The 13,972-nt window shown below is 43.4% G+C and overlaps 1 protein-coding gene across 2 annotated transcripts in view; it reads left to right on the plus strand.

The window, feature by feature from the left end:
• Positions 1–13,972, plus strand: part of LOC310785525 (H-2 class I histocompatibility antigen, Q10 alpha chain-like) — an 87,815-nt gene that overhangs the window by 51,702 nt on the left and 22,141 nt on the right. For both annotated transcript variants that reach the window (XM_083646644.1, XM_083646645.1), the window contains exons 2-4: positions 8,895–9,167; positions 9,437–9,724; positions 12,068–12,355. In XM_083646644.1, the coding sequence (XP_083502770.1) occupies positions 8,895–9,167; positions 9,437–9,724; positions 12,068–12,355 (849 nt within the window). The remainder of the gene's footprint in view (positions 1–8,894; positions 9,168–9,436; positions 9,725–12,067; positions 12,356–13,972) is intronic.

Genomic DNA, 13,972 nt, shown 5'->3' on the forward strand with positions numbered 1-13,972 from the left:
ACGATTCGATTCGATTCGATTAAACGATGCATCACGATGCATCGCGATGCATCTTAAATCGATGCATCACTTTTTCCGCAATACATGATTTATTTTTTCTCACTTTCTTTTTTCTCACTGTGTGGCTACTTTTAAAATAAAAGTGCATTTGGAATTGCATTGTATTATGATCCATAATTAAAATAAACAACTGCATGTACTTACATTCTATTTTATTTGATAAAAAAAAAAAAAAAAATCTTTTTTCTTTTTTCTTTTTTAATAATCGATTTTTGATATTTGTTAATCGATGCAGAATCGTGCACGTCCGCATCGCGATGCATCTTATAATCGATTATTTTTGACACCCCTAACGGACATGTTCGTCAATTGCGTTTTTTGACGGGGGGATGTCGATCTAAGCCTCTTACATCGCCTCTTACAATATCGGAGCTATTGAATGTGTCTAACCTATTTTACAGAACCCTTAGGTGGCGACAGTGCTCTCCAGGTTAACAGAAAGGCAGAGAAAAACAGAGAATAAGTCGTTGGGGAAACGGAAATCGCATCGCATCCGTATGCATCGATATGCATGAAGCGTTTTAACGTTAGATGTGCCTGCAGCAGCCAATCTGCTCCCACAATTGAGCTCCTTCATGTCCGCTGCGACAGCCCATCCACATGATCAGCCGTGGAGTTGTTATTATTCTCAACTGGAAGCATAGGAGCCGGTGACAAACACGCGGAACGCTGTAAAAAAGCTGGATGTCGCGCACCCTTCACTGTGCACAGCAAACTCAGCAGAGAGCCAACAGAGACACTCCCATACGGAGGAGGAGTGTGCAGTTGAGGGGTGGGAGGGGGGGGGGGGGGCACGCAGAGCAGCACACAACACCCAGACAGACCCAGACAGCAGGACAGGATTGACAAACGCAAGCCAGAATATCCGATGCCCACCAGCAGCAAATCAAGACCAGCAAGAAGCTGCAACCAGCAGCGCACGCAGGGGCCAGCGCTGCTGTTTGCAGCTAAAAATATTATTCTGCCAAACAAAATTCCCTGGCCTTCACTGTTTTATTGAAGGAAATTATTTTTGAGGTGTGACTACATCAGAAAATTAGCTTCAGAGTCAGTGATGTGTTTGAAATGTTTAATTTCACAAAAGGGTCATTATCTCAGCTTCTAGAAAAAAACTGCTCTTTTTGGTTAAATCAAGCTATCTTCTCCGGCTGATAACTAAAGAACGGAAAATGGTATCAATAAACTTTTTTTTGCTGATGATACAATAGAGTCTCCTTGTTCTTTTTGCGTGTTCGGTGTTTACATAGTAATATCACACAATATTCTGTGGGCCTCGAGAAATCACTGAAAATGCTCTGAAACTCTGGCACTGGGAGCGTCCGTTCTCCAAAAGTGGCTGGCACTCAATGAGTTAATTACGTTCTCTAGTCTATGAACGTATTTTAAGCTACATTTTTCATCAGGCACATTCTTAGTCACCTATTGTAGATCCCCCAAAGGACCCGTAAACCCGTAAACACAACAATAGCCATGTGCTCGTCCATATATGGTCAATGATGTCACCCTCAAAAAGGAGTCTCCGCTGGAGAGGACCTTAGAAATGTTGCCAAAGTACGACCATTTCTACTAAAACAGGATGAGGAGAAACTAATTCATGCTTTTATTACTAGTAGGTTAGACTACTGTAATGCACTGTTTACTGGTCTACCAAAAAAGTCTATAAAGAAACTTGAACTCATACAGAACTCTGCTGCTAGACTTTTAACTAAGACCAAGAAGAGAGAGCACATCACTCCTGTTTTAGCAGAACTACACTGGCTCCCCGTTCCTTTCAGAATTGATTTTAAGGTCCTTTTAATTACTTATAAAGCACTTAATGGCATAGCACCTTCATACATTTTAGATTTCTTTACACCTTACCAACCGCAAAGAGCCCTTAGGTCCTCAAATTCCGGTCTTTTAGCTGTTCCAAAAGTACTCCACAAACATAGCGGGGAAACTGCTTTTATGTACTACGCACCAAAACTGTGGAACACCTTGCCTGACTACATTAAACAGGCAAGCTCTGTGAACATTTTTAAAAAGGAGCTAAAAACCTACCTTTATTTGAAGGCCTTTAACTAACCCGCTTATTTTATTTTACTTTTATTTAGTGTTTTATCCCCATGCAAGTTCTTAGTTTCTTTTTGTTCTATTTTAGATTTTATTTTTATTTTTTATCCTTTTATTATTTTTACCTTATTTTTTATTGTGTTAACTTATTTTCATGTCTATAAATTGTCTATTTTATTTTTATTCTTATTTTTATTTCTCTTATTTTTATTATCTTTTATTCCTTTTATTATCTTTAAATTTTTTTTATTTTTATTTTAATTATACTATCATTCCTATTGCGTTTACTTATTTCCATGTCTACAAATTTGTTTTAATGTATTCTCTTTTGCTATGGTCTGATTACTCCTGTTTTAAATGTCTTTTTTTCTTGCATGTCCAGCACTTTGAGCTGCATTTCATGTATGAAAGGTGCTATACAAATAAAGCTTATTATTATTATTATTATATTACTAGCTTAGGCTACAACTGTTGCAAGAAGGTGAATTTTCACACATTTTCAATGCAGATTGAGGACAAATAAGATGGATTGTCATCTGGTGCATTTTAACGTTAGGCGCACCCAGGAGAAAGAGAGTTGAAGTGGGAATAATTTCTGGCTGAGCAATGTAATGCACCTAAAAATAAAGTAAGATATTTAGGCTACAGTTAGTCTGTCAGTAAAAGGTTTGATGAATGAACAAATCAATCAAAAACACTTCACTACTTCCAACATAGGCTACAAGTTTCGTTTCATTCCATTGCATGGAAGGGGCGAGTTGCGCGCTGCCAAATTCAGTAAAAAAATGTGCGAGTTTAAGATCGCCATTTTATTAGGAAATGGCAGGCTATTCAGCATAAAACAATATAATACGAAAAAGTAGCACTGCTTGGTGGACGCCGAATTTAGTAGAAGACCTGGATAACTCAAACTTAATTGACTTACTTGCATATCCATGCTGTCTGTAGCCGGTGCGAGTGCAGCCGATGAGGTTACATTATCCCAGTGTTTGCTTCTGAGCCTCCGTGAGCCTCTGTGTACCACGCTGCCCTCTCTAAACTCGTTGAGGTGCTCAATGCAATGCAACGACTGTGTGGCTTGTGAGCTAACTTACTGCTTGATAATATAAAACATAGGAAAAGAGAAAGGGGAAAATATAGGTGCTACTGTCTGTAAATCTATCTATTAGCCTGTCAGGTCTTCATTTCCTACTGACAATGGAGCGGATTCAACAAGATTTTCAGACGTATTCAGCATTGGACAATACAATGTCAATCTTAGCAATCTATCATAAAACCAAATGATCAGAGAGTGTGTGTTTACTGCGGTGGAGATGCACATCGCCTCGTCTCTCGCCTTGTGTTTTTGTTTATAGGTGAAAACGTGTAATAGTGCCAAGTGGAAGAGCCGAACTCTCTTTGGTATAAGAGCGGAACCCTCTGTGTTCTATCTTTAAATTATTTTTTAAATAATAACGTTCTTAACCCGCATCGCCAGCCTTGCGAGTCAAATCGGCTAGTATCAGCCATGACCAAGCTAACTGCTAGCGTGTAGCCGGCTAGGCTAACTGCTAGTGTGTTTAGAGCCGAACTCTCTACTATTTTGAGCGGAATTCTCTGTTGTTGTTGTTTTTCGCCGAGTGTCTTCCTTGATGGCCTGCCTGCCCTGCTACGACCAGGAGTAACCAAAAGCCTGACCAGGAGGGAAAAGCATTTTTGGTTTTGGCGGCGCTAGTTAGCATCCTAGCGTCGCCGTACTAAAACATTTGCAGGAAGAAAAGACATGATGGCGACGGCGGCAGCAGGCAGCCGTACTGCTGCTGTCCCCCGTCGCCCAAAACCTGAAGTCTACCATACAAACAACGGGAAAGTCATTGTCGAGGATGAACTACTAAACTTCCTCTTCATAAAGATGAGAACTCTTCCACATGACGACATTGTCCCGCTGGCAACCAGCAGCTTCAGCTCGGAGTGGATCGACTCATCCAAGAAGCTCCTGTGTGATCTGTGCCCCTCCACCGGGCACCGTAATGTCTCCCACAAAGGAGTGCATAAGGACACAAACAACGTCAAAGCTTGCATGAGGATAATGAACGAATGGGGGGAGAATATTCCACACTTCGTCTCGCACCATCTAGACGCTCTCCCTCCTATCGGATACGACCATGTCGATGCCTCCTCTCTGCTATGGAGGATGCAACAGCTGAGCATGGACTTGAGTGGAATGAAAAGTGCTATCGAAGCACAGACTAGCACCTGTGAAATGTTGCAGAGTGTTACAACGGCCCTGACTACCCGGATGTCGGCAGTCGAAACACAGGGCAGCCTCGTACAGATACGGGACCCAGGGCGAGGTGCGGTTGTGTCTGTCCAGGACGATAATGCGACCGTCAAAACAGCCGAGGACATCGACCTGCGAGGGGAAGAGCCTACCGACGTCCCCCGTCCTTCATCCTCGCAGTGGACCGAGGTGGTGAGGAGAGGTCTGCCTCGACAGAAACTGAGGAAAACTCCAGTACGAGAAGGAGCCTCACAACCGGAGCCCCGGCCCAAGACGGCGCCTGCCAGACGGGAGAGGAAGAAGGTGGTCGTCGTTGGCACGGGGGAATGCTCCACGATTGCGGTGGTAAACACCAAGATGGTGAATATTTTCGCCTCCAAGTTTGCCCCTGACCTCGAAGCCGACACCCTTATGGATTACCTGACGAGTAAACTGGCCCGCGAAGTCACCTGTCAAAAGATAGAGACGACCCAGTCCAGATATAGCTCTTTCCAGGTAACTGTGGAGTGTAAGGAAGTGGCTGAAATGTATGATCCTGGACTGTGGCCAGCTGGGACGGTCATTCGCCGCTACTTCGAGCCAAGAACACCCAGAGTCTCTCCGGATGAGGGGGGTCGGAATCCGGGGGTGTCTACCCCAGCGCTCGAATCCTGATAATGGACAGGTATGTTACGGATTGTGTCTTATAATGCGCGAGGCCTGCGCGTTGGGCACAGTGCGGGGGACAAATTGAGGCGACTGGTCATTGATAAACTATTAGATCAGTGCGAGATACTCTGTATTCAAGAGACATGGTTGGCTAAACAGGACCTTGATGGACTAAATGCTCTCCACCCTAACTTCCACGGAGCTGGAGTGTCTACAACCGACCTCCGTGATAAGATTGTCAGAGGAAGAATACCTGGAGGTGTAGCTATATTATGGAGCTGCACACTCGGCCCGGTTGTTTCAGTAGTTAAACTCGATGTGGACTGGGCTATAGCCATCGAACTGAAATGCCTGGATAGATCATTTATTATTCTTAACATTTATACACCCTATGAGTCATATGACAATGTGGACGATTTTTGTAATAGACTGGCGTGTATTAATGCTTTCATTGAGGATTGTGGTTCAACCTGTGTATATGTAGTGGGGGATTTTAATGCGGATGTGTCTGATGCTAGTTCCCTCTTTGCTAGACGTCTTCTGCAATTCTGCAGGGATAACAACCTGAATATCTCTAGTCAAATGCTACTGCCCGCAAATAGCTACACGTATGTCAGTGATGCGTGGCACACTGTATCTTGGCTTGATCATTGCATCTCGACGGCGGATGCACATGCCTCGCTGAGTAACATAGAAATCTGTTATGATCTAGCTACATCGGATCATATCCCGTTCTCTATGTGCCTAAATATTGAGAACATACCCAGACTTAGCGTTGAAAACAACAGAGTGTGGGCAGGCAAACTAGACTGGTCGGGCCTTACGAGTGAGAATATCAGAAACTATACCAACATTACTGATATTCTCCTCGAGGCTATAGAACTCCCTATGGAAGCGCTGCTATGCTGTGATATCAATTGTAAAAATGAATTGCACTGTGATGCCTTGTGTTCTATGTATGATGCTGTAGTCGAACGTCTCTATGAATCCAGTAAGACCCTTGTAAAAGTTAAGAATAGGTGTCCCCAACAGATAAAGCCTGGATGGAATACGTATGCTGCAGAGCTCCACGCTGCAGCTAGACAGGCGTTCAAAGTATTGGCTGCTGCTGGTAGAATTAGGCATGGGCCTTTATTTATAAACAAAAAGCGCACTAATGCTAGATTTAAGCGTGCTGTGAGATTTATCAGCAGGAACGAGGCCACTATGAGGGCTGACTCCCTGGCTAATAATCTCAGCAAGCACAACTATTGTGGTTTCTGGAAGGAGATTAAAGTCATAAATAATTGTAAAGCTCCACTGCCATCTGACATCGAAGGTGTATGTGGCTCAGACAACATTGCAGAATTATGGAGACAGCATTACTTTGAATTGTTTAATTGCATTAAAAATGACCTGTATGTGCCTGACAGGGTTGACTCTACTGAGAACCCTGTCGTTCTGTCCAGTGAGGTCGAGCAAGCCATCCTACAGCTGCAATGCAATAAGGCCTGCGGATCTGATTTTATTACGCCGGAGCATTTGAAACATGCCAGTCGGAGGACAATCCCTCTCCTCGCACTTTGTTTCACCGGATTTTTTAAGCATGGCGTTCTTCCTCAATCCATGATAGCTGTCCAGCTTGTGCCTGTCATTAAGGACAAGACTGGCAAAATCAATAGTAAGGACAATTACAGACCAATTGCCCTGGCCAGTATGCTGTCTAAAGTCTTGGAGTCAATCATTCTGAACAGAATTGAAATATATCTCTCCACTAACCACAATCAGTTCGGTTTCAAACGTAAACATGGAACTGACATGTGCATATTTGCTCTAAAGGAACTTTTATCCAAGTACCTGAGTTTAAACTCAACTATGTTCCTCTGCTTCATTGATTCTTCCAAGGCTTTTGATCGGATCAATCATAGCAAACTGTTCCAGAAACTGTATCAAAGAGGGGTACCCAAATACATTGTACGCATACTAGCTTTCTGGTACGCAAACCAGCTAGTACAAATTAGATGGGGCAGCTCCGTCTCTGCAGGCTTTACAGTCAGTAACGGCGTCAGACAGGGAGGAATCCTCTCTCCCTATTTATTTAACGTCTTCATGGACGACTTGTCCAACCGCTTAAACAACTGCAAAACTGGTTGTATTATAGGTGACACTGTTATCAATCACCTTATGTACGCGGACGATCTGGTGGCGTTCTCCCCATGCAGTGCTGGGCTACAAGAGATACTGTCCATATGCTCTGAATACGGTGCCTTAAGTGACATCAAGTATAATGCTGAAAAAAGCAACATCATGATCGTACGCTCAAGACAGGATAGAAAGTCTGCTTTCCCCACATTTGTCTTGAGTGGTAAAACTCTTAATGTGTGCAAGGAGACTAAATACCTGGGTCACTTTATATCTGATGACCTGTCATCAGACAGGGACATATACCGACAACGCAATAAACTCTATGCACAAGCAAACATGCTCAAGAGGAAATTCTACATGTGTTCTGATGTTGTCAAGGCTTCTCTATTTAGAGCGTACTGCTCTCCACTCTATACTGCTCACCTGTGGGACTGCTATAAGGCCAAGTCCATGCAGAGACTAAATGTAGCATACAATGATGCACTGCGTCTGCTCCTGCGTGTGCCTAGATGGCACAGTGCCAGCACGCTATTTGTTAGTCTGGGGTTACCCACCTTCAAAGCACTTCTCAGGAACCTAATGTACAGTTTTATGTGTCGCCTGAATGTTTCTGTCAATGACATCATAATGAAACTAACAGACCCGGCCAAAAGCTCATATAGATTCAGCTCCAGTCTACGGCGCCACTGGCGCAGGAGCTTATTTTTGTATGTGAATTGATTCTTTTAAATGTAGGCCTCTTTTATGTTCTTTTTTATGTCAGTATGTTATGTTTTTCTATGGATCCTCTGTGAACTCCTGAATAAAGATTTATATATATATCCAATCAACAACCAATTAGGTTTCACCTGGTTTCACCAGGCTAAGGGCGTGTTCCGCTCCAGCTCAATCTGATTGGTTGGAAAACACATCACTCTCACGTGTTCTCTGTGAATTGCAAGTGTTTTTCAACCAATCATATTTTTTCATTAGATAAATTACCAAATATATGACTCCTGTCTGCATGGAGCTCTCCTTTCCATCAGTGCCCTACAGGTCACTGTTGTTGAAGCATTTTAAGAATATAATGAATGAAAAAATGAGCGTCTGCACATAAGAAAAAACACATTTGATTGATATTTTATTATAAAAAAAATATGAAAAATGAAAAATATAAAAAATATATATATATATATATTTTTTTAAATATAAAATCCCCAATCTAATAGAGGAGGACCATCCTCCTATGCCTCACTGGAAAAACCTCCTCTGATATATATATATATGCTTCTGTAATGTGATTAATGTAAAGTGTATTTACTGTAGAAACAGGATGTTGGGGCGGGACATAACATGGTGCTGAGGGATCAATCAAAAGTGTCAACCAATGGGAGATCAGTCAGGGAGAGAGAGAGGCAGTTATTTGGTGGAAGGGGTGGATTTATTTCTGGATTTTTTTATTTGCGCTTCTTGGTACAGCATGATGTCATCAATAACAATACTCTGTTTTCCAGGAAGTAAAAGTAATGAGATGTAAAAATACAAGAACATAATATTTTTTTGTGATCTTCTTGGCATAAATTGTTGGCAAGAGTCAAAACTAAGTTCTATCCTTTAAGTTAAATAAATGCTTCATTCATTCCCAGTGTTTTTCCATAGATATTAATGATTCTGTCGTTCTGTCCTTTCTGTCTGTCTGTCTGTCTGTCTGTCTGTCTGTCTGTCTGTCTGTCTGTCTGTCTGTCTGTCCGTCTGTGTCTGTGACTCTCAGAGGAACACTCCCTCACCTACATCTACACGGCCTTCTCCAAGGACGTCCAGCTCCCTGGCATCCACCAGTTCACGGCCATGGGTCTCCTGGACGGCCGGATGATCGACTACTATGACAGCACGAGCCAGAAGATGGTTTCCAAACAGGACTGGATGGACGAGAAGATGCAGGCAGATTACTGGGATAAAGGCACACGGTCGCGCCAGAAAAAGGAGCAGTGGTTTAAAGTCAACATAGACATCCTGAAGGCACGCATGAGGCAGAATGACACGGGTACGATCTGTTAAACAAACAACATTAGTATGGAATCTTGGGTAACATCTGACCGTAGGAACTAGGGGTTTAATGGGTCAAAATTCAGGATTCGGAACATTTTCGATACAGCAAAAAAGGAGGAAATGCCAAAGAAATCTCCTCGATTTAAAAAATGTGAATGTATTTGTATTTATTCTCCTTATTTATTTTTTATTATTTTCACAGTATAGTTACATTTTTTATTAGCCAGTATTTACCTCTGAAATTGCCAATCCATCTGGTTTCAGACACCCATGTTCTTCAGTGGAGGGTCGGCTGTGTGGTTGACACCCAGCCTGGCGGCTCTAGCAGGTTCACCCGCGGCATGTGGATGTACAATTACGACGGAAATGACTTCCTGTCCTTTGATGACGCCAACTCACGCTGGATTGCCCCGGATAACTATAGCCTGCCGACCAAGAGGGAGTGGGATGAGGTCCAGATGGTGAGGACGACCAAAGGCTACCTGCGGCATTTTTGTGTGCAGTGGGTCACCGTGCTCTGGAAATATGGCTTGATTCAGCTAAAAAAGGCCTGTATGTATTAATCCATACTTGTTTAGCTTCTTTAGTTTTTAATATAGTTGTAAAGCTACTGTCATTACTTACAGTAATCATAATATTTGTAGTCTCAGCTATAGTTCAGCCAGAGACACTTGCATCAAAGGAGATTGGACCATTCAGAGCACTAGTAATGCTGATGCACTTGTATTGTTGGAAAAGGCTGAATCCAGGCAGCATGTGAGAGATTCTGCAGGGAGCGACTTAAACCCCACAAGGCAGACATATCTTTAATCATATGAAAACCACATCAAAACAGTCTGTACAAGCATCCTGTGAACAGATAACAGCAGGAGGTTGGGGAGGTGGACTGGGTCAACAGCAGCAGTGGCATCACTTAACCAGCAGGGTGAGCTATCAGACTGTAAAGAGCGCCCCATTGACTTGTTTCAATGTGATTGATGGTGAGAGTCAGCTGTTGAATTGGACAGCTGGTGATAAACGTTCATGACTTCAGTGTTCTGCCTGAACTGGTGTGGTACGCCATAATGTGGCCAAATCATCCAGCCACTATCAGCAAACACCATAATACAAGTTTGGCATTGGACTGTGATTTTGAAATGGAATGTGTCAGAATGATGTAGTAGTGTTTGCTTTTGCCATTAGTATCATTGTTTGTTGTAGTATGATCATTAACTCATTGAGTGCCAATGACGACTAAAGTCGTCAATTGAAAAAGTAACGTTCAGTGCCAATGACGACTAAAGTCGTCAATTGCGTTTTTTGACGGTGGGACGTGGATCAAAGCCAGATCCATCTCCTGTAAAATTTTGGGGCATGTTGAATGTGTATAACCTATTTTACCGACCCATTAGGTGGCGACAGTGCTCTCCAGATTAGAGAAAGGCGAGGAAAAAAGAGAGAAGAAGTCATGGGAAACGGAAATCGCATCGATATGCATGAAGCATAACGTTAGCTGTGCCTGTGAACAGCAGTCAATCTGCTGCCACAATTGAGCCCCTCCGTCTCCGCTGCAATAGCCCCTCCATATGATTTAGTTGCCGACAACAGCGTCTTTCTGAAAAGTTACATTATTCTCAGCTGGGAGCCGGCGACACGCTGTGAAAAAGCGGGGGGGATGCAGCGCACTTTTCAGTGCAGACAGAGCAAACGCAGAGCCAGAGCAAACGCAGCAGAGCCCCAGAGACACTCCCACGGAGGAGGAGGAGGGGGGTGGGGCACGCAGGGCAGCAGAAAGCCCAGAATCGGACGCAGCTTCATCCCAGCTCACAACCGAAACCCCAGAAACGAGCGAGCCCGATCCAGACTGCCCCGACGAGCGGCCGCCATCCAGGCAGCATTGACTCGCCTGACACAAGCAGCACTCAGAGCGAGCAGAGCCACCAGAGACACACCCACGGAGGAGGAGTTTGCAGTAGAGGGGGGTGGGGGTGCTGTTATATTGAAGGAAATTACTGTTCAGATGTTTCAGGTCAGAAAATATTAGTTTCAGAGTCAGTGATTTGCTTGAAATGCTATATTTCACAAAAGGCTCAATATCTCAGCTTCTAGATGGAAACGCATGTATTTGCTGTTTTTGACCTATCTTCTCCGGCTGATAACTAAAGAACGGAAAATGATATCAATAAACTTTTTTTTGCTGCTGATACAATAGAGTCTCATCGTTCTTTGTGCGTGTTCGGTGTTTACATAGTAATATCACACTATTCTGTGGGCCTCGAGAAATCACTGAAAACGCTCTGAAACTCTGGCACTGGGAGCGTCCGTTCTCCAAAAGTGGCTGGCACTCAATGAGTTAATGTGAGTCTTTGTATCATACACATATTCTGCGGGACAGACAGACACATTTGCAGTAAATTCAGCAATCGTGGAATCCTGGGGGGGTCTCATTATTGGCTTTAGGTGTAGTAGCTGTCGTAGTAATAGCAATATTATTGATAAGTGATTAGCAATCAACTTCAAACGGTTGTCTTTTTCATGTGATGGTTGGTGTTTATCAAATATCTGATAAGAGTGATATGTGGCATACAGTTACTGCTACCTGCAGCTGCCTGGCCACCATGAGATAGAGATCATGTGAAACTGTGATGGTCAAGAGTCTCATCAGTGATTACTACAGCAGAATAACATGGAGCTGATATTACCATTAACTTATCTGACCCACCATACTAATATTGTCACATCTTTTTATTGCAATATATTGAATTTTGATATATCGTCCCATCCGTAGTATCATTATTATTTGTTGTTGTAGTAAACATGATCAATACTAGTATTTGTATCATTATTGGCTTTAGGTGTAGTAGTAGTGACAGCAATATTAGAAGTGTAACTCAGTTGTTCTTGTTGTCTTTGCAGCTCCACCAAAGGTGCACATGTTTTCAAAGCCAAAGGCCGGAATTGAGGGCCAGCTCATCTTGACCTGCATGGCCACAGGTTTCTACGTAAAAGAGATCGAGATGTTGATCAGGAGGAACGGCCGTAAGCTGACTCAGCTGGACGGGTTGAACTCCACAGGCGTTCGCCCAAATGGAGACGACACCTACCAGCTCAAGATGAGCGTTGCGATATTCAAGACTGACCCTAATAACTTCACCTGTGAAGTGAAACACAGAGCATCTGACACGTATGTTTTCAGCGAGTGGGGTAAGAGCCTTCAAAATAGAATAGTGTTTTTGTTGTTGTTTTTTGTATGGTCGTTTACCAGCATCATCCTTCTTCACATTAATACAATTTTACACATCCCCAACTAAAGCCTAATTTATACTTATTGGAAAGTGTCGCTCAACACATGGTCACCGACAATAAATAAAGTGTCGCTCATGTTGCTGCATTTATGCTTCTCTCCTCGGCTCAAAGGTCACGTGACACTTGAACGCTATAAACAGAGAACTAGTACAGACTGCCAGTGAAACCATGTCGGAGGCAAGATGTAACATAGGCTACTTGGCTGCAGCCACATATAACGACACACAACCACACAACTCACCTCCTCTCTCTCTGGGAAGTTTCTCACGGTGTTCTTTGTGATTTTCGCGAAGTCATACATCAAGGACATGCTGATAAAAATAGTGGGGATACGTTCATTCATTTCATTTCAGCGAAAACCAAAACAAGTAAGGCAAGCGCGTGATGGCTATATAGCCAATCACACTTGCACGACACTATGTGACGTACTCAGCGACACTAGAAATGTCACAAGCAGACACTGCTCACCGACACTTGAAAGTGTCGACTAAAGTCCTCATTTCTGTCGGCGACGGTTTCAAAAGTGTCGACAGACAAAGCATAAATTGGGCTTAAGAGCTGCACAGTACAACCTGATAGAGGTTAAACCCCTTACAGTGTGACGGTATTATTACTATAGTTGCTGTAGCCTCATTCGGTTCACTCTGCCAAGGTTTTCCCAGTCAGTTCAGGTCACAAACTCATAGGGCTCTATCTTCCCACTTTGCGTTAGCGCCTGTTTTGCACTGGAATAGCATCGCGCAAAGCCCTAATTGTGGGCGTGTCGGCCAGCTGCGCTCACGTCATCTCGGCGCACGTCTCCGTATAGGCGTGTTTATGCCCAAAAGCATTGTGGAGGTGTGGTCATGCCAATAAAACCACAGCGTCACGTCAGCAGCTTCCTCCTCACTCAAAGGGAGAGTGAGAGAGAGAAAGAGGGACAGAGAAAAGATAGCCTAGATGGGGAGAGGGAGAGAGAGAGAGAGAGAGAGAGAGAGATGTGAGGCTCTCATAGAAATAAAATAACGTGCTCATGCCCACCTGTGAATCACCTGTGTATTATTGCCATTTCACATGCTGAAAAAGGGCTGCTGCCCAAACGTCTGACTGTATGGGCGTATGCTTAGCCTATTCCTTTTGGGGCTCTCTTCTCCTGCATCTCCGCTGCGGGCATATACTGCATATATATATGCCGGCGATGAGTGATGCTGGTCTATTTTAAGTTGAATTTCGTTCCACCAGCACACATTTTATTAATCAGCTATTTTCTATTAGTTTCTATTAATATATATATACATCGAATCCCACCAATTTAGCCCATCATTTTCCCCTTGGCGCACATAAAGACACATGCTTCCGCCACTGTCTGCTTGATGGGGAGAGGGTGTCTCTCTCTCTCCCCCGACGAGGGAAGTGGAGAGGGCTATTGCGGTGCTATTAAACGTATAATGGTTGGAAAAGATCAACATTTGCTTTTTATTTTCTCCTACCCTCTCCTACCTAAAGTAATCTAATGTTACACCACAGACCTGTATG

Source organism: Poromitra crassiceps (genome assembly GCF_964638095.1).
Source record: "Poromitra crassiceps genome assembly, chromosome: 11".
NCBI classification, from domain to species: domain Eukaryota; kingdom Metazoa; phylum Chordata; class Actinopteri; order Beryciformes; family Melamphaidae; genus Poromitra; species Poromitra crassiceps.